The 26228-nt window shown below is 41.3% G+C and overlaps 1 protein-coding gene across 3 annotated transcripts in view; it reads left to right on the plus strand.

The window, feature by feature from the left end:
* Positions 1 to 26228, plus strand: part of vwa8 (von Willebrand factor A domain containing 8) — a 66867-nt gene that overhangs the window by 16424 nt on the left and 24215 nt on the right. For all 3 annotated transcript variants that reach the window (XM_008437498.3, XM_081598998.1, XM_008437489.3), the window contains exons 13-34: positions 258 to 418; positions 538 to 651; positions 2163 to 2349; positions 2439 to 2516; positions 2600 to 2715; positions 3326 to 3426; positions 3550 to 3656; positions 5822 to 5893; positions 8258 to 8334; positions 11045 to 11120; positions 11257 to 11392; positions 11616 to 11735; positions 12044 to 12249; positions 14493 to 14644; positions 17097 to 17205; positions 18471 to 18609; positions 19550 to 19737; positions 24723 to 24842; positions 24992 to 25056; positions 25556 to 25681; positions 25762 to 25871; positions 25949 to 26100. In XM_008437498.3, the coding sequence (XP_008435720.1) occupies positions 258 to 418; positions 538 to 651; positions 2163 to 2349; positions 2439 to 2516; positions 2600 to 2715; positions 3326 to 3426; positions 3550 to 3656; positions 5822 to 5893; positions 8258 to 8334; positions 11045 to 11120; positions 11257 to 11392; positions 11616 to 11735; positions 12044 to 12249; positions 14493 to 14644; positions 17097 to 17205; positions 18471 to 18609; positions 19550 to 19737; positions 24723 to 24842; positions 24992 to 25056; positions 25556 to 25681; positions 25762 to 25871; positions 25949 to 26100 (2712 nt within the window). The remainder of the gene's footprint in view (positions 1 to 257; positions 419 to 537; positions 652 to 2162; positions 2350 to 2438; positions 2517 to 2599; positions 2716 to 3325; positions 3427 to 3549; positions 3657 to 5821; positions 5894 to 8257; positions 8335 to 11044; positions 11121 to 11256; positions 11393 to 11615; positions 11736 to 12043; positions 12250 to 14492; positions 14645 to 17096; positions 17206 to 18470; positions 18610 to 19549; positions 19738 to 24722; positions 24843 to 24991; positions 25057 to 25555; positions 25682 to 25761; positions 25872 to 25948; positions 26101 to 26228) is intronic.

The raw sequence follows: 26228 nt of genomic DNA on the forward strand, positions 1-26228 counted from the left end.
TTAATCGTGATTAATCACAGCATTAAAGGGATCTATCTGATCAAATTTTGTATTTGCACTAATAAAAACCAGAGTCTGTCCAGTTCTCATCTTTCAGTTTGTAAGGAATTTGTTGTGGTCAGACAAGACTTTGAGGAAGACACAACATCCTCTGACTTTTTGCTACTTTTTTACACTTTTTCTCCTTTTTTCTCCCCCTTTCCCAGTCACTTTTACTCAGCCCATCTGACCTCTGCTACTTGTCGCTTTCCTTCCAGGATATGACAGCCAGAGACCTCCTGCAGCAGAGGTACACCCTCCCTAACGGAGACACAGCGTGGCGGCCGTCTCCACTGGTAACCGCCGCCATGGAGGGCAAGCTGCTGATTCTGGACGGCATACACCGGGTCAACCTGGGAACTCTCGCCGTGCTCTCCAGGTACTCCTTCGTTTATTTCCCCATCATGCTCAAGGAGTCTGGAGCGAGGAGTTTTCCAGGGTCTTTTGCGTGACAAACGGCGGGCGTCTCGACTCAATCCGCAGCGTTTTGTCTGGCAGGTTGCTCCATGACAGGGAGCTGGACTTGTATGACGGGACCAGGCTGCTGCGGTGGGACAGATACCAGGCGCTGAAGGAGCAGCTGCAGTTTAGCGACCAGCAGCTGCAAGAAAGGTGAGCACAGACTCAAACAGACAGGCTAGCAGCAGAGAAAGTGGATCCACTGGGTTTTTATCAGCATTTTAGAAATCCTCTGGCAGCAAACGTCTAAAAATGCTGTTCCTGTTCGACCTGCATCGTCTGTTAGTCCCAGAAATGACATGAATCTACGGAGTTCAGACCAAAAACGGTTTAAAGTGTGAAGGAATACAGAAAACAGGAGATAATTCAGACTAAATGTTTGATTTTCTAAAGGCCTAATCTGCCTAAAACTCCACCTGCTTCTCAAAAACCTCTGAAGGACTGTTTTACATTTTTAGATAATGTAGTTTTAATAGGTTTGGGTTTTTTTTTAAGTTATTGTTTATGTGTAATGTTCCTTTTTTTTGCCTGATGAAATGTCCTCACATTCACCCTGTGTGTGTTTGGTTCCTAAAAAGCCAACCAGGCAGCAGGAAGGAGGTTTGTGGTGTCTGGCTTAGTTTAACACACTTCCACTTCCTCTCCTCCTGTGGTGCAGACTGCACTGTGTGTTATGTATATATGTGTGTGTGTGTGTGTGTGTGTGTGTGTGTGTGTGTGTGTGTGTGTGTGTGTGTGTGTGTGTGTGTGTGTGTGTGTGTGTGTGTGTGTGTGTGTGTGTGTGTGTGTGTGTGTGTGTGTGTGTGTGTGTGTGTGTGTGTGTGCGTGCGTGCGTGTGTGTAACCAGTTTAATTTTACTTGGTGTCCATGAAAGTAAAATTTTTAGCTTTTGCCACATAATTCAGCCTTGATCTCTCAGTTTATCTAAATGAATAGTGTAACAAACAAATCAGTAAATTAATGAACTTCTGATTTGGAAGGCATTAATGAATAAATCTCCAATAAATCTCCTTTTAGCAAATAGAAATAATTGTACGCATTCCAACTAAAACAAGAGCTAGAATGCGCACAAGTTAATCGCTGTCTGTTATCAGACAGTGAGGAAAAAGGTGGATGTGTTTTTTATTTGGTGTATGTAAACTTCTAGCTTTAGCTGTATTTATTGCAGCGAAAAGCAAATAATCAATTTGTTAACACATCTTTAAAAAGACTTAAATTCACACATAAAATTAAGGCATTAAAATGTCTTAAATACACAAAGGTAAGTTGGTCTTCATCGTGTTAATCACAGGTCTTACATGTTGTTGTGGCAGGTCTGTTTAATCTCAGATATTCTATGTAGTTAGCAGCCGCCTCTGCCTGCGGTGGCTGCAGAGTAAATATATCCGGCGTGGGCGTCTCTGTGGTTTGATGGAAATGGACTTTGCTGTCTTCTTGAATCAGAGGAGCTCATCGCCAGCTGTCACAAGTAGTCCTTTCAATTTGGACGTAAATTAGATGAGACACACACACACACACACACACACACACAGACACAGACTCATTTAGAGTGGTGACCCTCCCTCCCATCTCCTCAGCTTGGACATGGCTGAACAGATGTTGGACAGTGTCCTCTGCTGCTCGTGTGCAGCTGTTACTCACTGCGTGTGTGTGTGTGTTTTCAGGTCCATTTTTCCCATCCACCCATCGTTTCGGGTGCTGGCCCTGGCAGAGCCCCCCGTTGTGGGGGCCAGCAGCAGCAGCAGCAGGGGCCAGCAGCAGTGGCTCGGCCCAGAGCTGCTCACCATGTTCCTCTACCACTCCGTCTCCCCTCTGGCTAAAGCAGAGGAGACAGGCCTCATACAGGGACTGGTGAGTCTCGCACACTAAAACTTTCTTATGTTCTTTCCGTGTGTCTGTTTTGTTTTTTTCTTCCTCAGTCTGTCTGTCTCTGTCCTCAGGTCCCCGGTGTTCCAGAGGAAGCAGCGGAGCAGCTGCTGCACCTCACACACAGCCTCCGTCAGACCAACGACCCCACTGTGAGTCCGCCGCCGCCCATTATCGGGTCCCCCAACCTACCTCTCCGTGTCGTCACGGTAACCTGTAGGGTGTGTCTCCCCAGGCGCAGTCTCTAGCCTCGTCCCTGTCCACCAGACAGCTGCTGAGGATCTGCCGCCGCCTCTCCCAGTACCCTGATGAGAGCATCTCTCACGCTGTCAACAAGGCCTGTCTCTCCAGGTGAAGCTACACACACACACACACACACACACACACACACACACACACATCCTGGCACCTAAAAAAAAGTAGGTTAATTGATGAAGAATCGGAAGAAACTTTCTGCTTTAAAAACAGAAAGTTAAACAGCTTAGTCAGTCTCTTACTTGTTTTATAAAGATCATTTGTTGAAATAATTTTGAAGTTTCTTCAAACAAACAGCAGTTAGTAACGGTGTAGAGATAAAGATGAGCTTCAGTTACAGAAACTAATTTGTCTTCTTTTCTCTCTTCTTTCCTTTCCTTCTTTCTTCTTCCTTACTTCTTTTGTTCTTTCCTTCTATCCTTCCTTTCCTTTTTCCCTTTTATGATTTCATATAATGTTGCAACAAGTGTTTTTTTGAAAATGAGAATTTATTTTCTCATTGAGGTTTTGTCTTGTATAAATAAAAGGCCAAATAATAATAAGAAAAAGTCTCAGAATAAAAGCCCATAAAGAAAATACATTCCGCTTTTATTTTATTCCCATGCTGGGATCCATTAGGCAAATTGTTCATGTGTGTTTTAGTCATGTCTCAGTTTGAATGAGCATGGTCTTGTTTGTATTTTTGTGTTTCTAAATGTGTGGTTAGGTTCCTGCCCAGCCTGGCCCGGGCCTCTCTGGAGAAGACCCTCAGCAACTGCTCCATACAGGACGCTGCAGATCCTGCTGGACAAACACGGGACCACAGCTGTGAGTCCCACCCACTGCTACCGGATCTCAAAAACTATTACGCTTAACTAGAGGCGCACCAATTGCAGTTTTCACCGAACACTGAAGCTGTATCCTTCATGGCTGTTCTCCGTCTGCCTCCAGGTGTGGTCCAGGATGGCGTGTTGACCATCGGCAAAGTGTCCGCTCCTGTCTACAACCCCGACCATAAGACGAAGGTTCCAGACGTTCTCTTCTATGACAACCCTCAGGTAACGCAGCAGACATCCAAGGTCGCTTCACCGTTAAAAATACACGATTTTCATGTCCCTAATTATGTAGATTTTGTAGACTGGGTCAGGATGAGGTTCTGTTGCCATGACATCACCGTCTAGTTTTGTGTTTTTTTATAGTTTTGGCGTCAGCTGATAATCTGCGGGTTACTGTTTGATGCTTTAAGAGTGCGCCAGAGTGATCAGATTATTATTAGCTGAATTTTTGAGAAATTAGTCCTGATTGCCATCAGTTGGAGCCTCTTCAAGCATTCAGCATGCTGAGCTAAGTGTCTTTTTATGGGCGTGGACAGAGAGTCTGCATAGAGTAGTAAGAGATGAAGAGCTTTTATTTGGTCATTGTTGTAGAATTTAAAGTGTAACTAACCTCCAAATCAACTATTTTTTGCAGTTAAACTGGCTTAATAGGTTTACTAGAGTTCTGTCTTTTTGTTTAGTGCAAATTTTGACATTTTCAGGGAAATTTGTTTAGTTCTGCATTATTTTTTGTTTAAACCCATCTCAGTTCTGGCCCTTTTACCGTATTTTCCGCACTATAAGGCGCACCGGATTATAAGGCGCACCTTCAATGAATGCCCTATTTTAAAACTTTTTTCATATATACTATATATATATACATATATAACTTTTTTCTCCGGTCGCGTACAGCATGTTCGTGGAGAACGTGGTGCTAAATGATCTGCAGACAATCTGATTCTAGACAGTCAGTAGGTAGATAGGTCAGTCAAACTTTATTAACAAACCAGCGTTCTGACAACTATCAAAGCATGCACCGCGTGCTTCTTCTTCTACGGGGGAAAATGAAGTCGGCGGCTGCTTACCGTAGATGCTAGACCTGTTGTGGCTCAATATTGGTCCATATATAAGGCGCACCGGATTATAAGGCGCACTGTCTGCTTTTGAGGAAATTTAAGGTTTTTAGGTGCGCCTTATAGTGCGGAAAATACGGTAGTCAAACAGTGCCAAAACAGTTGAGCTGCAGAGCGTTGTTGCCATAAAAACTGAAGTTATTATCTTTGGACCTGAAGAAGAACTCAGTGAACTGATTCTGTCATTACAGATAGAAACTAGTGATCAGGTCTGAAATTTGGGTGTAGCAATGAACTCTGACCTCAACCGTCAGAGTCACATCAAGACCATCACGAAGTCGGCCTTCTCTCACCTGAAGAACGTGAGAGAAGTCATTCTAGGATTAAATTACTAATGTCCCAGCAAGCTCTAGAGAACAAAACTCAGAAATTTTGACATTAATCTCAGAAATGTAATCTCAGAAATTTCTGAGTTCCAAAATTTCTAAAAGTCCGAAATTTTGGACTTTGGAAATTTTGGAAAGTGTGAAATTCTCAAATTTTATTTCAAAACTTTCTGTGATTAATCTCACTGATTTTTCTAGAAAATTTTCAACTTTTCAAACTCAGAAATTTCCAACGTTTTTTCTAGAAAATTTCTGAGTTTTTTTTCTAGTACGTTTTTGACTTTTCAAACTCAAACATTTCCTTTTTTCCCCAGAAAATGTCTTGAGCATGATCTAAACATTTCAGCATAAAAAGTTTTTTCAGCCGAAGGTTTTTGCTTTTTTTCTGTCTACAATGGCCCTAATACGCCGTCGTAACTGGCAATGATAGCGGTGAGGAAGAATTCCCAATCTTTTTATGATCTCTTTAAGGCTCATGTTGACATATGATCCATTGCTTGGTTGTGATCTCATGCTACTGGAGCAACTTAAACCACCACATCTATCAGCTCCCTATGACTAGAAGACAAAACCTGCAATATGTGGAGATCTATCCATCTCCACATATTCTGGTTTTTGTTTACTTCGCGTTCGGCGTTGCCCCGTGCGACCAGACCGCAGGACGCCAGAAACGGCGTCCAACACAGGTAAATAAAACTCGATCTGAGCGTTGCCGTGCGACCCAGATTCATGCCCTGCTCCCAGTCTTCGCCCTGCCCCTTTTCTCCGTGTTGGAGGGTGAAAAAGCTCAAGAAACGATGAGAGGAGAGAGGGTGCCCTACTTTTGCAGTGACCTAGCTTTCAGAGTTAGAAGCGTATTTATGAGAAGAAGAATAAGAGACACGGGCGCGTACGTCCACAAACCGGTCCGTTTTGAGCTCCTTCTCACATGTTGTGTTTGTCTCTGCAGCACATGATGGTGATGGAGGACATGTTGAAAGACTTTCTGTTGGGGGAACACCTCCTGTTGGTGGGGAACCAGGTGGGTAAAACATCCCAGCGTCATGTTGTCACGCGTTTTTAGGGACGAGGCTGCAGCTTCAGGATTGAAAGCAGTACAAAAATCACAAACGGTCATTACTTCAACGGAGATTCCTGTGACAGATAGAAAAAAAAGCTCTAATTGTTATGGAATTGTGCAGAAGCTTTCACTTCTTGTAGTGTTTTAGTTTCATGTGTATTTCTAAAGCATTATTAAAAGCGGATTTTCTTTCAAGTTGAAAACATGATTCTTAGATTTGCTCACAATGTTTGAGTTCTTCAGTACAATGAAGAACTTAAACATCTTGCAAAAGTAATGTTCACAGCCGTTTGTTTCATTTGTGATACAGAATAAGAGAAAATTTTCATCGTTGGCCATTGATTGGTTCATTCTTTTTTCATTTGCTCCATAATGAGCAAATAGGTTAATGAAACAAACATATGTTTTTGGGTTAAGTGGTTAAAATGCAAAAAAATAAAATAAAATTAGAGTTTAGAAAAATAAAACGGGGAAAAAAGTTAAATTTGTTAAACAAAAAAAAAATTATATATATATATATATATATATATATATATATATATATATATATATATAATTTTGAAAATGTGTAAATTTTTTTCATTCGCACCATAATTACGTGCATTTTGGGAAAATAAATGGTTACAATGGAGAAAAAATGGATTTCAGAAATTAATAAAATGGAAATAGAAAAAAATCAAATAGATTTCATAGAAACAAACAGGTTGTTGAGGGGCAATGCAGACCTCTAGCTATTGATTTGTTATATATTTTCATTCACATTATAATTATGAACTTTTTTTGGTTGAAAAATGTGGATAAGTGGAAAAAATATAATTTAGAAGAATGAAAACGGAAAGAAGTGAAAATTAGTTGAAAAGATTTTTGAAAAACAAACAGCAGTTTGTTTCATTTATGGTGCAGAATAACAGAAAATATTGACCTCAATTGATTTAAACAATTTTTTTTCATTCACGCTGTAATTATTAACTTTTTGGGTTCATAAATGTGATTAAAATGGAGCTCAGACAAACTGAAACTGAAAAAGTGGAGTTGGGGAGAATAATAAACATGGTGCTACGTAACGCTCAGCCGTATCAACAGGGTTAGCTGTTTCTGTTTGGAGCGTAATACAGGACACACGTCAGCTCTGCTTGACCGTGGAGGGAAGAGTTATGAAACAGGCTGTAGTCACCCTCCGACACTCACTGCCGGTAGAAGGACACATGTACCACCGCCTCCAGGTCTCAGAGTGTCCCCCACAGCTGTAGTGGGCAGGGTTAGAGAGAAGTGACCGTGGTGTGATAGCCTCCCCCCAGAGTAGCGTGAGAGCCGGAGAATCCATTTGCAACCCAGAGCGCACGAACACGCACCGGGGCGACGCTGAGACGCTAAGAGCTGTCAAAGCGGCTCACCGGATCGGTGACGGACCGGCCCAGAGGTTCCAGAGCCTCTGCGGGAAGCCAGCGGGAGTTCCCCCTGCCCCGCTGTCAAAGCAAAGCACCGTCAAAACCGGGGGGACACCACAGGCTCTCCCCGGAACAGTCTGCTGTCAGCACACTGATGGCGGATCTCCTAAAAAGTTCCTCCACAGCTATGGCTGAGATTACGGCCTGTTTATGCTACAGTCAGAGCGGAACAAATCATGAGGCTGCAGACCGCGGCCTGGTTTGTGGAGGGTTATTCTGTTTGTCACATGATACGTGAAAACAGGACAAGGTTATGCATGACTTTATGCTCTAAATTAGCCATCATGTTTTACTTAGCACAGGCTTGGTGCAGTCTTGATTTACTTTACTGGAAATATAAATAAGTTGGAGGAAGAACACCTGATGGACACGGCTGAACACTTCAAGACGTTCATCCTAAAGCAGAATGACGACCCAAAGTGTCCAGCGCACACTTTTCAGTCATTTGTTTTGAAAGACTTCGAAAAAAACAATTAAAAAATTTTCAGGTTTAACACATACTTTTAAAATGTACTGTACGGCAGTGTTTCCCCACTCTGGTCCAGGTGCTGCCCCGCTTCAGCCCAGAGGGCAACACGAGGGTTGTTGACAGCAGCTGCTGAAAGTAACTAATAGAGTAACTTGTAATCTAACTTAGTTACTTTTTCAAGGAGCAATCAGTGATCTCATTGAAGTTACTTTTTCAAAGTAACGGTGCCATCACTACTTGACGACCAGCATGGGAAACACTGCTGTCCAGCATCAGTACCGTTTGTTGACATCCATCCATGACCCATGCTGTGGTCGACTGTGTCCACGGCGCCTGGAGCCAATCTGAGCTCATGTTGTCTTCATTTCTTTACATTATTCTGATTTCTGTGTCTGCGTTCCTGTCCAGGGTGTCGGTAAGAACAAGATTGTAGATCGGTTCCTGCATCTTCTCAACAGACCCAGAGAGTACCTCCAGCTCCACAGGTGAGGGTAACCCAAAAAGGCTTCCCCTGGAAACATGCTTCAACTTGGGTTCCCTTTGCTGCCTAAAGCTGCAGAAGGAATTTATTTATCACCTTTTTCCTCTTTCTGTGGTGATTTTTAGATATATGAATCTATCATATGATTAATATATCATATGATACATTCACCTGGCATATAAATCTATCATATAACTTGATGTATTCAAGGTATATGAACATTCAGATAATAAAAAAAATATATATATTTTAAACCTGTAACTCAGGTTAATTTTGTTTGATTTAGTTGCGTTGATATGCATTTATTTCTGTTTGAATAATTTTTTTTATATATTTGTATATGGAAATTTCTCTTAATGTGTTATTTCTGGCTTTCCTGTCATGAGCAGTCTTTAATTAGTTATATTTTGTAGTGCTGTCAATCCATTAATTATGGACATATAAATAAGCATGTTTTCAAAAAATAAGAATAAGGTCTGTTGTTTCAAACCAGACATCTGTTTTCAGGTTTTCATATTCAGGAAGGTTTAAGAGAAGCTATTTTGCTTGAAACGTAAATTTAGAATTGCTAATAATGACCTGCTTATGCTTTAGTGTAGGGATAATTCATTGTTGCAGTTTGTACATAATTACCAATACCTCACCTTGGTTTTATCCAAACATCCATCAGGGTGTTTTGTAAAATGAAATTTGCTACTGAACACACCAGTCTGACTTTCCTCACTCATGTTTTCACTCGTGTTTGCGACTCTGCTTTTCTGACCGCAGTACAAGACAGTGTAACGCGCTGCTGCGAACTAAGTAACCCTCCACAGGAGAAAATCAAAATAGATATTGCGATTAATTTGCACTATGTTAATAGCAAAGCGTTAAACATTTTAGACTAATCACATCTGTTAATGTGTTAATGTTGACAGCTCTAATGTAGTAGCGATTAGCAAGGCTAGCATAAATATAACAGCAGCCCTCCGGATGCACTCCCCAGAGGTTGTGGAACCATTACATTGACTTGGAGATCTCCAAGAATCTGTCAAACTTTCCAAATCTGCGATAGACGGAGGCTGAAAGCTCAAAGATTTTGTTACTAAAAAAACTTTCAACTGAATGTGGGTGTGCTTTCTTTTTCACCACGCCTGTAGAAAATCAGCATTGGTGTTTGATCCATTGGAAGTAACAACATAATTTTTTTCCATCTCGATGAGCAAAAATTCTTTTGGAAAAAAATTCCAAAAAAGATCAGAATCCCGAGAGATTCCACAGCAGTGAAGCAACGTCCGCCGACGACACATCCATATGCACACGCGTTAGGCCAGTTTCTGCTCCTATGTGTGTACTTGGTCAAAGACTTGTGAAAGTCAAAGTGGAGCTGAATATAAACCGTGTCCTGGTTAGTTGCTGTAGCAGCAGCTAATATTAGGGCAGGACAGAGGCAGGACAAGCTGTGTGTGCGTGTGCGCATGTGTGTGTGTGTGTGTGTGTGTGTGTGTGTGTGTGTGTGTGTGTGTGTGTGTGTGTGTGTGTGTGTGTGTGTGTGTGTGTGAGGCTTGTGACTGAAAGTCTACAGAGATGTGGCTCAGAAAGCAGGAGAGAGGCTCCCTGCTAGGGAGGAAACTGGGACAGCCTGGGTCACAGAGCAAGACGGAGCGCTTTCAGAGGTGTGACCGTGGGAGACATGACGCTAGACACTGGTGAATCACTGGCTGTTATAGTGTTTATGTGGCCGATGGAAGTCGATGTTCATGGCCAGGCGATGCTCAGTCAACATTCTGCGTCTTCTAAACAGGAAGTGATGCTTTTTTGCTGTGCTACTGGGATTTATTGGAGCCTCGAGTGTTGATTCTCAGTCCCCTTTTAGACAGCAAGGCCTAAAAATATTACTGAGCAGCTTTCACTGCATCCTAACAGCCTCTCCTGTTGAGCTGTTATTCCGTAAGAGGAAACGGTGGACAAAAAGAGTCTTTCAGACAAACAGCTGGAAGCTTGAATAAAAGTTAGAGGGCGAGTAAAAAAAACATTATGAAAGCACAAAAAGTTACATTACTGTTCATTTCCACCCATCCGTCTGCTCTTCACACGATTCCTGAGACATTCCCAATACTGAACCACCTCAGCTGATTGCTTTCCATTTGGAGGTTTTTGCCCTTATCTCATAACAAAAGCTGCTTTTCCATCACCCAGGTGTGCAAAACTTTCTCAATATTCCTCTGATGTAGAAAAAATACAATTATCTCTTGCAGTGTTTCCATGAAATAAGAAACACAATTAAAATCACGTGAATAAGTTTGTTCGCGTGATATGTCATTAAAAACCATGTCACACCATCATCTTCCTACCACTTCCTGTCATCGTCTTCATGGTTTTCCCCAGTAGCAACATCCGGTTGTTGATCATGTGACTCGTGTGATCCGAAAAAAGTGTTTCAGTTGCAGTTTTGCCAAATATTAAAATTTCAATTCAGCTGAAAAACCTCCTCATCCTAGCGCAAAAACTTTGTTTCAAAATTTTTTGTTTTTTTTTCCTAAATTGATGTATTTCTGTTAAGCAGATTTATTTTCGGAATATCAATTTGCACCGTTTTATGGTTAATAGTGTGACAAATGGTGGGGGTTCATTATAATCCTGGTGACCTACCAGGCTTATAAATGCACTGGGGGAAACCATGCCAGTCCATCTGCCCCAGGGTTCTACCTGAGCCTGTTCATTTCTTCCTTCAGGGACACAACCGTCCAGACGCTAACCCTGCAGCCCTCTGTGCGGGACGGCATCATCACATACGAGGACTCTCCCCTGGTCAGTTTGAGAGACGCATGTTAACTCGGGAATCATTTTTCTATTACATCTTACCCCGAGCATGGATTAGCTTTGTTTTTTGTTGACCACAGAAGGTTAGTGAACGGTCGAAGTCAAGTGTTAGCCTTGTTTTCAGGTGAAGGCAGTGAAGCACGGCCACGTCCTTGTGATCGACGAGGCCGACAAAGCTCCCACTAACGTCACCTGCATCCTGAAAACTCTGGTGGAGAGCGGAGAGATGATCCTGGCTGACGGCCGCCGGATCATCTCAGGTACGTTTGGAGGTGCTGGCGGACAAAGAACCCAGAACTGACAGCTCCATATTAAGGAACAAAAGCACCAAAAGTGGGAATCTTATGGTGGTAGAGAGAGAAGTCCTGAGTTTTGTGTTTATACATTGTTAAGCTAGCAATGATACAGTTATACCTAATGTATTTTTGTAATTCTCTGCTATTTTTGGTCATGCAACTCTTTTACTTTTTTTTTTCTTTGTAGATCCACGTGAAGCCAACGGGAGGGCCAACGTCATAGTGATGCACCCAGACTTCAGGATGCTAGTCCTGGCTAACAGGCCCGGCTTCCCGTTCTTAGGCAACGACTTTTTCGGAGCGTTAGGTATGCAAACGACATCCTGGCTTCGGTAACTGTTTAGCCTTTTGACGTCACCTGATTAGTAGAAAGATTGTGTGTAACTTCAACGCGTTTTCCCGAGAGATGCATAAAAACCAATCGGCAAATAGTAAACGGCCTCTTTTTGACTCTGTATAATCCAGTTAATGATTAACCGATGACTAAATTAGTTGACGATTCATCCAATAATCGATTCGCTGTGCTTTAGCCGATTAATTGTTTCAGCCCTACTGCTTTCCGACGTTAAAATGCTGTAAACGAACAGAGAAATCCCTTGTGTGTGTGTTGAACAGGGGACATATTCAGCTGCCACGCTGTGGACAACCCAAAGCCCCAGGCGGAGCTCGCCATGCTGAAGCAGTATGGCCCCGACGTTCCTGAAGCAACACTGCAGAAGCTGGTGGGGGCCTTCGGCGAGCTGAGGTCCATGGCTGACCAGGGCACCATCACCTACCCCTACTCCACCCGCGAGGTGGTCAACATCGTCAAGCACCTGCAGGTGGGAGGAGTCACACCTGCGAGCCAGTAGCCGGTTTTCCTCCTGATCGTTTAATGTCAGACGGCTTTCAGTGAATTATTCAGCGTGTTTGTCCGCCTTCAGTCCTGCGTAGCGAGACGCTTTATTAATGCAGGAGAGGGACCTCACGACTCTGCCACACCACGGAGGGAAGACTCTGTTCTCTTGCCCCCGCAGCCAATACTGAGAAAAACCCCTCACACACATCCACGGTGGAAAATATACTGTCGCACAATAAGGTGTGATGTCGGGGTTTCACACTACCCTGGTTATATAAGACAATCTCACACATAGGAGATACCTCACAGGATCATTTTTAGGTTTTGTTTTTCTCTGGAGGCATCCATAATGTTGAGAAACTCTTTGGGAAACTTTTGCTGATTTTTCACTCAGTAAGATAAACCTGCTCTTTGTCTTTGCTGTTTGCTTTGATCAAAGAGAGATGGTCCCAAAGCTGATCTCTTAGGAGATGGACTGACCTGGTGGACTCCAGCCCTCCCTCCAGTATCACACCTTACAACAGTCAAGTAACTTCACAACTGTTGATCCTGGATGAGAAGGAATATACAGGATGTCAGCATCATCCTTAAAATGAGTGACAACTTCCTGAAGGCGGAGTTTCAGAAAGAGCAGGTGTTTTTAAAGAGACAGAGGCCCAATTTCAAGGCATTCAATTACACAGTTAAATGTCAGTTAAGTCATGTTTGATATATTCAGCATTTTTGTTACAACTGAAGGTAACATAGTTACTTGCTTGTGCTATAAAATGGCACTAAATGGCTACAAAACGTATAATACTGCCCTTTTAAGTCACATAAAGTATTGATATGTGAGGTCCACCTGCTGTGTGGTTCAGCATTTATTGAGAATATATTTTTTTAAAAATCAGAGTTTCTTTAGAAATCCCTTATGTAGCTCTTCTGTTTCTATCTTGCACTGCTGAGTCTCACTAGTCCAGCCCACAGAGACACACCCTTATGTCTCATTTCCCCACTGGCACCGTAGCTCAGTTATCCATCACCTCCATTATTGACATCTGCTGGAGTGGGGCAGTTAGGGTGTAATTTAGTGGAAGTGAAAATGGCCTCCTTAGCAGTCACGGCTGCTGTTGGCTGTAATTACTGTTTCACCTTTTGTCATAATGATCCCTGCGTGGCAGCAGGCGGTCTCAATCAATAGTCTGAAGTCCTTCAGACATTCATCTGCAACTCATCTGGATCCGGCTGATATTGATAGTGGAAAAATTTATTGCCCTGTTTAACTGCCATGAATGTTGTCAGTAAACGTGGTTTGAATGTTAAACTGTCCCTTGGTGGTTATTACAGGTTATAATTCCCTTATGAAGTCTGTACTACGGTGTATTTGGTCAGATCAAGACAGCCAACTAACACTGATTTGAAATGACATACCAAGTCCCATGTAAAGCTGAAACTGTTGTTAGTTTACAGTCTGGTTTTAATCTTGCTTAACAACAGCAGGAACGTTGGGCTTTTATTGGTTTGTATGGTTTCACAGAACTGCAACAATTTTAAAAAGCACAGATTAATTGCAACAATTTAAATGATAATTTCTCACTCTCTCTCACTTCTCTGGCAGCCTGAATCATTGAAAATAATCAAATTTGAATCAGCTTCTTACATTTCTGTTATTCTGAACTCAATTTAAAGTAAAAAAAAAATTATAATAATAAAACATGAATGGCTAACGTTATCCATTAGCACAACCTGGTAAGGTTTAGGAAGGGTGTGTTCAATGAAAAAAAAGTTTGCTTTCTCTATAATTGTTCTGGCTTTTCGTAGCTTTGTTGATTGCATCAGATGTTAGATTTTCTAAAAACAGTGAAGCTAGTCAGTAAACAATGAAACATGTTTCTTCTTTAAATGAATCCATTAGTTAAATGAAAGTGAATCTTTATCCTACTAATATTATGACTATATTCTCCATATTACTTCGTCACACAAATCAGAAGGGACTATTAAAATAAAAGACACATTTAAAAAATGTTTTCTGTCATTTTTCAATGTCTTTTTTAAAAAGAAAGCGAGAAAAAAACGATTAAAATCAAGCGTAATGACGTATAAAAAAATCTGATTTTTTTTTTTATGCCGTATCGCCTAACCTTGGTAAATGTATACAACAAATATGAATGTTTCATTGTTCATACATACATATATATATATTTTGTATTTATCTCGTCTTTGTTTTCACTTTTCCCCTCCTGACAGAAATTTCCCAACGAGGGTCTCGCCAATGTGGTCAGGAACGTGTTCGACTTCGACTCGTACAACAAGGACGCGCGGGACGTTCTGATCGAGGCTCTGCACAAACACGGCATTCCCATCGGAGCAAAGCCAACCTCTGTCAATCTGGCGAAGGAGTAAGACCCCAAAAGCAGCTCATGCTAGAACATTGAGAGATAGGCACCTCATTTCAAAAGTAAATTGTTTAAAATTAAAAATTAAAAAAGCATTCAGGCTGTACATTAACATCCTTGATTGATAGTTAAATCAGTCCGGCTTTATTACCTCTGTGATTCTCATTGGTCAGCTCCAGTGGTGCAATAAAATCCCCCATTAGAGATGTGAGACAGATTTCAACCAAGTACAAATGATTGTCAAGTATATCTACAATTAGTTGTTATGATGGCAAAAGTCTTATAATGTTTGATAAATTCAGTTCATATTGGTTTAAATTAAATTGAAATTCTTTGCGATTTGCTAAACCACACCTCTATTTCACATTTTAACCATCAGAAGTTTAACTTCTGACTTCTTGACTACGTGTATAGCATCATCTTTGTGTTGTTTCACACAAAAACCCGACTATGTACACAAATGTAAACGGGTTAATATTTTGTCTTAAGATAGCCAAAATTTCTTTAAAAAATACAGAAAAATATCCAGAAGTTTGGAAAGCAGTAAAAAAAATAAATAAAAATGCATCAGAACCATTACCGACATACTTTGCATCAGAACATTTGTGGAGGATTTCCTCCTGCTCTAAATACATTCAAAGTTTCTGAACACCATCTTTATCGTTTTATTATGAACTACATAAATCCCTGGACTCGTCCAAATTCTCTAGAAATGAAGCCAGAGGTGAAAGAAGTCATTCCGAAACACTTTACTGAGAGTGAAAGTAGTAACTTTTAGTCTTCTTCGCACAGTAAACATCTGCACTGAAGAGTGTTGGTGTCTGTGCAGCCTGATGGCCTTTAAGTATATTGTATTCACTGATCAGAAAATGATTTCCATTTTCTGTGCATTTCTACTCATTTTCTGCTGCTGGTTTGTCCAACAGAAGGTTTCTGTAAATACTGACTGACTGATAAGTTATTTATTAGAACGATAAAAATGACTTCACTATCCACTAAATGTCTCAGATTTGTTCTTTTAAATAAAGGAAAATATTTGTTTCTTCTGTCTCCTGTGGTTTTATTTGACACATTTATAGTCAACATTCAGTTTTGAAAGAAAGAAAACATGATGAGCAGAACAGAAACAAGTATTTTCCTTGAACAATAACCCAATAATTAGATTGGGGTTTGCAACTTGAGGCTCTTTGTTGTGGTTCTTAACAAATTTACCCAGATAACTAAGCAATGCTTTAAAATTTAAACACAATTATTCTATGAATAACAGTTTTAGCAGTTTTTCCCCCAGACATTTTCATGCAATTTGTAAGGAAAACATTTCCCGAAAGAATGATACTAATACCAGAAATGCACCGATCCGATATAATATCAGTATTGGCCCTGATATTTTTTTTTAAATACTATCGGTATCAAAAGTGTAAAGAGCAACCTTTGTTTTGTCAGTAGGTTGCAACCTGCTGACTTTGTTTTTTACATAATTTACAAAAATGTAATTTCCTATTGAAGAAAATTTACTAAATCAAAAAAAAAATTACAACTGCTCTTTGTTTAAAAAAATTAAACATAAATCTTATCTTATCGTAGGTATTATGAAAGCAAGCTGTTTCATTTCCACAAGTTTTGTTGCTTTTATGGCTCTTAGCAACTTTTGATTAGCTTGGTCAAAAGCCAAAATGGCCGTCAGGGCCATAGAGGTTGCTGACCCCTGTTCTGGATGATGTTTGCTGCTGTTTCTGTTATCCAGTCCCCCTTTTCTTTGCTCCATCTTGAACAGTTTATGTCAGCAGCAGCCTCCGCTCACATCTTGTGTACATGAAAGCAAATATTTTGTCTCCTGATTTCCAATTTTGGACATGGAAAACATGAAACGGCTCGTCTAGCCCGTCTCGCTGCCTTTCTATTCATAGATTTATTTACGGTGGTCGGAACCCTCCATCCTCTCGAGTCCACCTCCCCTCCTCTCCACCAACACACACCAACCCCTCCCCAATCTCTTTGGAATGTGTGCGTTTTGTGGCCAGGATGCATCTTTTCACCCCACCTGCAGCCAATAAGCCCCCGTGGCTGCGCTCCAGCTATGATTCATGGGAAAACCAGTAAACATCTGCTCAGACATGACTGAGCACATGAGGATATTTGTTCTGCATATATTGGCTTTTCCATCCCCAGGGAGCGCGGGGATTAAAAGACGAGCGTGTGTTTTCTAGGAGCCCCCGTCCCAGCAGAGCAAAGCTGTCATCTGATATCATTTTGCGGCCGCTGCTTTGAGCCCTCAAAGGCCAGAACTTTGTTTTTCATTTTATGTGGGCATTAAAAGCATTTCCACCCATAATTATCCAAGATGAAAAATCAAGAGTACAGCAATTTGTGCGCACATGGAGGAGCTCTTTGTTTTAATCCCCCAGGAAATGACTTTTTGTGTGTGTGTCCGGCCTGACTGGATTGTTGTCTTCAGGTTGCCGCTGCCGGAAGTCAGGATGACGGGATATTGGACGTTAAACCAAGGAGGCAACGCTCGCCGCAAGCTGCTCTGTCCCACTGAGACACGCCCCATAGACGTCAAGGTACACATGAAGCCTGTCACAGCAAGCAAGTCATCAATTAATCACATGATAAATTGAAATGAACACAATAATTGTCATTTGGACAACAGATGTTAAAGAGACGCTCCCCTTTTAATGTTGTTGAAAAGCTGCCATTTTGAGAAAAACTCCACGGTTTGCCTGTTTTCTCTAAGTTGACTGATTATTATGTTTTGACATTTTGGTTCCCAAGACTTCATAATCCAATTTAATTATTGCTGTTTCTGTTGTTTTATCTATGTTGGATATTTATAATGTTTTCAGGTTCCAGTGTTACACGAAATTAAAGGTTTTTTTTTTATTCTATGATTTGGTATACTTGTATTAAAATGCTATTATTATTAGTTGAATATGGTCTCAAAATAACATTGCAATCATTTCTATGATCCCTCAAAATGTATTATTGTGACAGGCCTGGACATGCACACAGCACATGGGACCAGACGGAAAGGAAATATGAAGTCAACTTTGCTTTTTATTATTTTGATGTGCACAAATAATGATCAAAATATTTACCCTTTAAAATGAACCACATTTTCCCACATGATGGGACATCTCAACCTAATGTTGTGTTAAAGTGAAATATTTCTTGCTAGTCATCTGAGAAAGTGAGTGAATAATTTTATAGAGATTTGTTACAAGTAGAGTAAAATATTTATTGATAAAGGCTTGTAAGTGAAGAAAACCCCAAATTAGAATATCACATCAGATCAAAGCATGTTCCTGTTTCACAACGGACTAGTCAAAGTACATCAAAATGGAGAACATGTGAAGAAACTGGGAGAATGATGTTTCCTGACGCTCCACATCCAGTCTGACTGAGTTCGAGCTGTCTGCGTTTGCAGTTAAACACACCTGGTTTCCAATAAAGTGGTTCTAAGATGCATTCATCCCGGAGAACTGCACGCCACACTTTTCAGATTCTTATTAGCCAGACTATTGTGTCTTCTATTGAGTAAAAAATAAAGAATTGAATCGATTTCCTTTTCAACTTTGAAACACTTGCCAGCAGAAAGATTTTTTTTTTCATAAAAGCTTTTGTTTTTCCTTCAGCTTTTCATTTTGCCTGTAGTCAGAGCCATAGTTTCCATGGTGGCAAAGACAGAAATACATTTGCTAATGCAGTCATCTATGCACAAACAAAAAATTTCAAGTCTGATTTGTTGAAAAGAAACTTTATCTGAAACATTAAACACCAGCGATGCTGTCATCAGTGTGTGTGTGTGTGTGTGTTTTCGTGCTTCCAGGGCCCAGCGTTCCTGCGAGTCCAGAGTTATCCCAGCAGTCGGCAGGAAAGCAGGACTCTGAGTTTCAGCGAGGAGAAGGCCCACTGGCAGATTCCCATGAATGAAGTGAACATCATCTGCGACGTGGTCAGCTCAGACGGTACTGAGCGTTTAACTCCACCATCGTCTGTCACACACACACAACTAACGAGTCTCAAGTAATAAGTCTTTATGTTAATTTCACTGAGTTTCTGAAGTAAAAGCCAGAAATTCCCTCTATTATTACAAAAAAGATACAAAGAAGTCCACTCCTCTGTTGAAATGTCAGGTTTTAAAAATAACACAATAATAATAAATTCTGTATTTTTCCTGCCTAGACAGGAGTCAGCAACCTTTACTCCCTGAGAGCCATTTTTGTATTTGCTCCAGCTAAACAAAATGTGTTTAAAGCCGGATTTTCCTTTTTTCTTTGGTAAAAGAAAAACTTTTATTTAAAAAAAAAAAAAAAACAACATCTTCACACTTTTACACAAAAGGAATGAGCTTTTTTTTTTCAATGTCACTTTTTGTCTATATTTGATGGTTTATTACAGATTTTCTTTTTACATCTCTCCAGCACAAAAGAGATCTGTTTGTTTTTAGCTCTGTATTTCAGGGTACATCCATCACAAATAGTTATTTGGATGATACACATTTACAGTAAATTATACTGCTTTTAGGTCATGTACATTGTTATACATATTAATTGTATTTCTTTTTTAATCCCTTCCATCAACCTGCTAAAGAACTACATATGAAAATTAGCCACTTTGGCTAAATCTGGGATATTTACATCATGTATTCATGTTGTTAATATTTATTGTAGTTTTAATGAGAAAGAAATGAGTCTAAAATTTCAGATTAAAGTTTAATCTGATGTCATTTTTTGCATTCCTGACATTTTAAAAGGCCTGAACACACTTTTAAATCCACTGAGCTACAGAAGAAACAACCTGGGAATTTCATTTGCTGTCTGAACAAAAACTTGGAAGTGATGGAAGGACTTAAAGGTGTTTGCACAGAGCTCTAGTGTGACGTCGCCGCTGCTCGTGTTTTTGTAGACACCCTGTACGTGGCCATGTGTAACCCCGTGACGCTGTACTCCATGAAGGAGCGTGGGGACAAGATTCAGTGCATGGAGCTCTACGACGTCTTCCCCAGAACCATCAGCGGCGTCTGGCAGCCGTTCGTCACCGTGGCGCCGCTCGGGAGCCCCCTTGATGGACAGGTGGTGCTGCACGAGGAACAGGTACGCACTCGCATTCTAAGTGGAGATTTATGAGTTAATCTAAAGCTGAGCGATCTTATCGATCTATTAACGATTAATTGATAAGCGGCAATCAATTTTTTCTTAAAAACCTTGCGTTTTCTCTTGTATCCAATCTTTCCATAATATGAAGGGCTAAATTGTTCTGAATTAAAAATAAATACATAAAACATCTAAACATTGTTTTCTGTCAGCTGTATAAATACAGCTGTCTGTTTACTGAATCAGTAAACAGTGGTTTTCTCACATTATTAAACACTCATAAAACATACAGCGACAAATAAGATGAAAAGAATAAAGTGTGTGAAGTACTGTCTGTGGTCGCTCTCAAAAGAACGTTAAAATTTCGCTTCATGTAGTGCAGCCCTCAAAGCCTACCGTGCTTATTGGCGTTGTGTATATTTTCTGTCGTGTTCCAATCTCCCTGCGTTGTGTCCTCGTGTCGTCACATCCTCGCCTACGTAGCACATGCATGTCATGTTTTAATTAGAAGTTGACGCCCATTGACTTCTTCTGTTTTGACCGTTTGTCTTTCCTCTTCCGGCTCCGCCATCTTTAATTTTTTTCCACTAACTTCGATTCAGGATGAACAGCGGCGCCCTCTGCTGGATGGCGGCCAAAAAACAACACTAAGCAGACTTTACCAGTTGGGAATCGAACCCAGAACCTTCTTGCTGCAAGGCAACAGTGCTACCAATTGTGCAGCCATTTTAATTTTAACTTAATAAATCATTCATCGACAATTAATCATAAGTTTAATTGTTTGCGTCCCTAACACAAAGTTACACACACTGGTATGATTCAGCAATCACAGACAAGATCTCCAAACACATTTCGTCACAGTAAATATTAAATACTGTGAGGAGGAGTCGTTTTTAAGTGTACTTCTGACCACACCACATAATGTGTGTCCTTTAGTTTGTCTATGTCCATTTAAAGAGAAGATGGAGCCATGCTGGGATTTCTCAGCAGCTCCCCCACTTGGCTTGTTAACACTGTGGAGATCGGAGCTTGACCTCGCGCAGTCAGCAGTGTGGCGTTTTTAGGTTTTTTCCCGGCCATGGTCAGAGTAATTCCAAGTGCTTGTCATCAAACAACAAGTAATGAATCAAACGGGACCGTTGGAATTTCCAAAGGGAGAATGATCGCCGATGTTTTAACCACAGAGCGTCATGAATCCATTCTGGGTGAACGGTAGTGAAAACAAAAAGATAGTGTGTCTTATTTATTTATGTGTCTGAAATAACAGATGGCCTAAATAGAACAGCTTTTAATAAAATGGTGAACACTGAAGAGGGACAGAGCTTTTAAAAGTATCTGTTGTGAACTATTAAATTACTTAGGAAGGAATCAGGAGGAACGGGCCAGAACTCCAGCAAACTATGGTTAAAAACCCTGTGGAAGGAAACCCAAAAGTCATCCAGTTCAAAGGCAATGCTGCCAAATACTGAGTAGATGTAGATGTAGCATGTACACTTCTACATTTGAAGACATTCATAAATACATCTCTGAGATATTTTTCTCTCGTTATTATGGTGTTTAGCTAATAGGAATCTTTTTTGTGATTCTAACTGACCTGAAACATAAGAGGTTTGGTCTGATTTAACTACAGACAAAAATGGTGTTTGTGACTTACTTTTTAATTCATATGTAAACTTCTGGTGTCAACTTTCAAAGCAACATCATAAAAAAATTCCACTCTTGTCGTTTATTGCTAGGATTTATGCCAGCATGCTTCCAAATAAGTGACTCCTTGAAAATAAACACTGTAAACATTTGAAATCTTAAATAAAAAATATCATTTTTTCACCTGATGCTTTCGGTAGACAATGTGTTCACATGTAGGAGGGACGTCGGCGTGACATCTCGAAACCATTTGAATTCATATTTCACAAATTGACCTAAAACCCCTGAGGCTTCTTGAAATGTAGGGTTGGAAAAGCATGAATCAGTGAAATGTTTTGTTGGAAATTTCCAGATAAAATCTTAAGTTCTGGCAGGTCATGCTTACCTCGACACACTAAGCTATAGAGGTGTGTTACATCAGAACTGGAAGATGTGTTCATAAGACATTTCTCTGCTGTTTCTCAGGACATATTTGTACAATTATAACCACAGTCTCTTCAGGAGGAAGTTCAACTGTTGTACTTTGACTTTCTTTTTTTTTTTTTTATCTTCAGTAAGACAACCTCGGATATCTCAGCGTTTAAAAATAGCTGCACACAAGTCTGTTTTTTAGTTGACGGTTGTTTGTTGATGGACGTCTTTTCGCCCCGCGGGATCCGGACCTACGAGACGAGAACAATGCTTGTTAGGGTTGTCCGGCAACCAGAACCGCTTTGCACAGCTGCTGCACATTAGGCAAGAGGAGAACTTCTAAAAATACAGTTGTGATGGATCGAGTTTCGTCTGTGTAAAATTGAGGAGGCCCAGACGAGAGGAGGTTCATTCACAGGTCGTTGTCCTCGCAAGCGTGGATAGAAGTGGTTTTCACGCATGAATGTGTGTGTGTGTGAAATGAACCTTTGAAGGTTTCATTCAGAGTAAACGTTCACTGACATCATTTGTCCGGACTGGATCTGAGTCGGAACACGTTGACCTGCCGGGAGTTCATCTGACTTGAAGAGGCTTCCTCTAATGGTAGTATATGTTTAGAATCAGGAAATGGGGTTTACCAATCCTTATGCAGCTTTGAGTGTGTGTGTGTGTGTGTGTCTATGTGAATGTGTGTGTTTGAGGAATGGGAGGCCATAAGGAAACCATTTAGTGTGAAGCAGGGTAGCAGGGTCCGGGGACAGCTCCCCCGTGGCTCCGACTCATAAAGCTCAATTGAAGATGAATCCTTTTGCGTCACAAAACCTTCAGCGCGGTTCATCTGAGGCACACGCACGGAAACGGAAACGTCTCGCACACAAGCAGGGACCCCATGCGGACAGCGTGGCTGTGCAGGAGCCGGCTCTGACTCCGGGAAGGCAGCGCTGTCTCCCTGAAGAAGACTGCCCTCTGCTGGGGGCTGGATAAATATTTTAAATGGAGGGATTAGCTGGTGACCTGTCCAGGGTGACCCTGCCTCTCACCTGGAACGTTAGCTGGAGAGGCACCAGCAACCCTCCCGACCCCACTAAAGGAAAAGGGTGTGAAGAGGATGGATGGATGGATGGATGGACGGACTTGTAGTTCTGTGCTGAAGTATTTGGGCTAATGTAGATATAAAAAAAGGAGCAAATTTCACCCAAATAATTTGGAAATTTCCGAGTTTCAGAAATTTTCTATTTTTTTCTAGAAAGTTTCAGAATTTTTTTGAGCAATTTTTTGATTTTTCAAATTCAGAAATTCCTGAGAAATCTCTTAAATTAATCTAAAATGTTCTGAGTTTTTGTCTGAAAATGTTCTAGTTTTTTTCCTAGAAAGTTTCTGAGATTAATCTCAATTTCTGAATTCTTTGGCTGGAATGTGTAATGATCAGAACTGAGGACCCGAAATTTCAGTCAGACAAGATGTAAAAATCAGAAAATTCTTTATTGAAGACCAGGGTAAGGAGAGGCAAGCACGAGCAAGGAACAGGAACCTCTGAGGACAGAGAAACAGGTTAGGGATGGTTCTAGGGAGGGGAGGCCAAAGGTAAAAAATAGAAAGAGGATCACTAACCTTCCTTGTGTAGTGGGGAAAGAGAGGTCCAGGTAATACAGTGGTAGCGGCCCGTAGCACACCCAGGGATGGACAGAGCTTGGAGGGCAAGGGATGGGGGCAGACAGATCAGGGCAACAAACTCTCAGAGGGTCAGACGAGGAGCAGTGGTCAGGGTGCGGAAAAAGGGTCAGACACTTGTAGGTAATATCAGGCAGACAATATCCAAGGGCGAGGCAGGAGGCAGAGGTCAAAAGGCAGAAACAGGGTCGAGACCAGAAAACAGAAGCCAGTGAAGAATCCAACGTGGGCAAGGCAAGGCAGGAAAATCCAAGGGACAAAAAAGAGTTCGAGGTCGTGGTCAGGTCAGGAAGGAATGCTGGATGTCTACTCACTCTAAGGCTTTCAAAAATCTGGCACTGTCTGCCTGCCTGAGAGCTGAATATAACAGTTGGTGAGCAGGTGGAGGACATGAGCCTGATTGTGCTCCAGCGCAGCAGAATGCAGGTGAGCCAGATGAGCTTGATGAGGAGTAATGAGGAGAAGAGCATAGCAGGCAGACAGGCCAGAAACATGACAGGAATGTACTCCTTTCTTTTCTATCTAAAATGGCCCTAATACGCCGTCTTACATTTGCTCATGGACTGCAACTAATTCTTATTTTAGTAATTGATTATTCTATCGATTATTTGGACGATTAACTGGACAAGGAAAATGGCACAGTCTGCAGATTTTTCATTTACAACTTAATTCTTTTTTTACACAATGTTCGAAATGCCTAAACGAACAATTCAGATCATTTTTTGAACAAGAAAACAAACATTTTTTTCCCTAAAATGCAAAAGCACAGCATTCATTTCTTGCATCCTTAATCCTTTGCAGATCAAAGCTGCCGATTTGTCTCAGATAAAAATAAAAATCCTGGTCTGACAAACCAAAGTGTTCCTCCCACTGGAGTCCCAGTTGTGTGCGGCCCGGCCCACCTCACCTCCTGAGCCGAGCCAGTTCTCTGCAGATATGTGAACACAGAATTTGGATGCTGCACTGCATGTTCCATCCAAATCACATCCTGTCCATATGATTGCAAAAAAAAAAAAAAAATAGTCTGAACCAACCAAACACACTCTCATCTAAGCATCCAGCAGAATGCTGAAATATATGCAAAGAATTGAGTATTTTGGGTAAATAATAGAGATGTGCCGATCATAATCGGCCAATTTTCGTGAAGAAGTGTATGATCGGTGATCGCCGATCACGGTCTCTTGTTGCCGATCACACAAACCGATCACCTGCATCTCATTCATGTGTGTCTCTGTCCGACCCGTCTGTCCCTGTGCCAGAGTAACACAGTGCTCCATTTGGACCTGGTGACGGGGGCCGTGCGGAGGCTCATGCTGTCTCCAGAAGGGGACCAGACTCCCTTCAGAGCCTCCAACTGGTGGAGCAGCAAAGAGCAACAGGTCAGAGGTTTCACAGTCTGCAGAGAGAGATGTGAATGTTGGGCTCCCAAGCTCTCAGGGAGCATCTCCTCTGTTCATTCACGATAATAAAAAGAGTTTGGCATTCTGTTCGCTGAGGTTGTACTTTCTACATGACTGTTTGTTTGCAGGGAGGCCATAAGATGTGTCGTGACTTTTCCAAGAAAAACTGGCTTCTCTTTTATAAGGAGGATGGGTAAGACGCTCAGATCCAAGCTAAACTGTCCAAAACACTGCTGAAAATCTTGATCTAAAAGGGGCTATGTTATGGAAAATGAACTTTTTTAAGCTTTTTATTTTATGTTCTAATGTTATTTCCTGATCAAAAACATTCCAGGAGTGTTTCTTTCATTCTTTCGTCCATGTTTGAGAAATACTTTAATCTCCCATGGCAACCAATGCTCTCACGAACCGCTGCTTTTCCACTTAGCTCCTTCAGACTAGCCAGCAGCAATTAGCAAACAGTGAAACGTTCCTAAAAACGTTGTTAAAGGCTCAATGGAGAAATGTTGTTACGGTGACTTCCTGAAGACAGAGTTTCAGAAAGAGCAGGAGCTTCTTAAAGAAACAGAGGCTCAATTTCAAGGCTTTAAAATGCAAAGTTGTTTAAGTTGCATTTGATTGAAGTAGGACAGTGTTCCTGAAAAATAAATGATGGCGCCCCTTTGATGGCTCCCTGGCGTTCGCTCATGCAGAAACCAGCTGGAGGTGCTGGACGTGCTGGAGGGCCGGATTCATTCCATCTCGCTCCCAATCAACTTGAAGTCAGTGTTCCTGGTCGCAGAGGACCGGTGGCTTCTGCTGGAGAGCAACACCAACAAGTAAGGGAACCATTTTAAATCTCTTCTCAGGTTCTTCAGGAGCAAACTCCAAATGGCTTTTTTTTTCTGCACAACTTCAGGAAGTTCCTGCTGACCAAGCCCATGCACATGACAGCTGAAGACTCTGGAGTGTGTCAGCTTCACAGCATCGGTGAGGACCCGGCCAGCTCTGGTCATGGAGCTGCTTCAGGTATGGGACACACAAAGTAAGAATATGTTGATTATTACTCTCCCTTCATGTTTGTTTTCCATTTTTTCCCCTGGCAGCCGAGGTTGTAGTACCCCAGATGCTGTCTAATGAGCAGCTGCCCAATGAGAACCTCAGTGCCGCCTTGGAGCAGAAGATTGTTTCCCCAAACCGGGTGCTGGCTGACACCAGCTGCTTTGCTCAGATCATCGTGGGCTTCCCAGACCTCATGGTGAGACATTAAAGTAACTAACCCCCAAATCAGCTCTTCTTTTTTCCACGATAAACTGTCTAAATAGATTATTTAGAGTTCCATCTTTCTTTTTCTGTGCAAATTTTGACATTTTTGTCTAAATTAGG

Source organism: Poecilia reticulata, chromosome 2, assembly GCF_904066995.2.
Source record: "Poecilia reticulata chromosome 2, P_reticulata-male-v2, whole genome shotgun sequence".
NCBI lineage: Eukaryota > Metazoa > Chordata > Actinopteri > Cyprinodontiformes > Poeciliidae > Poecilia > Poecilia reticulata.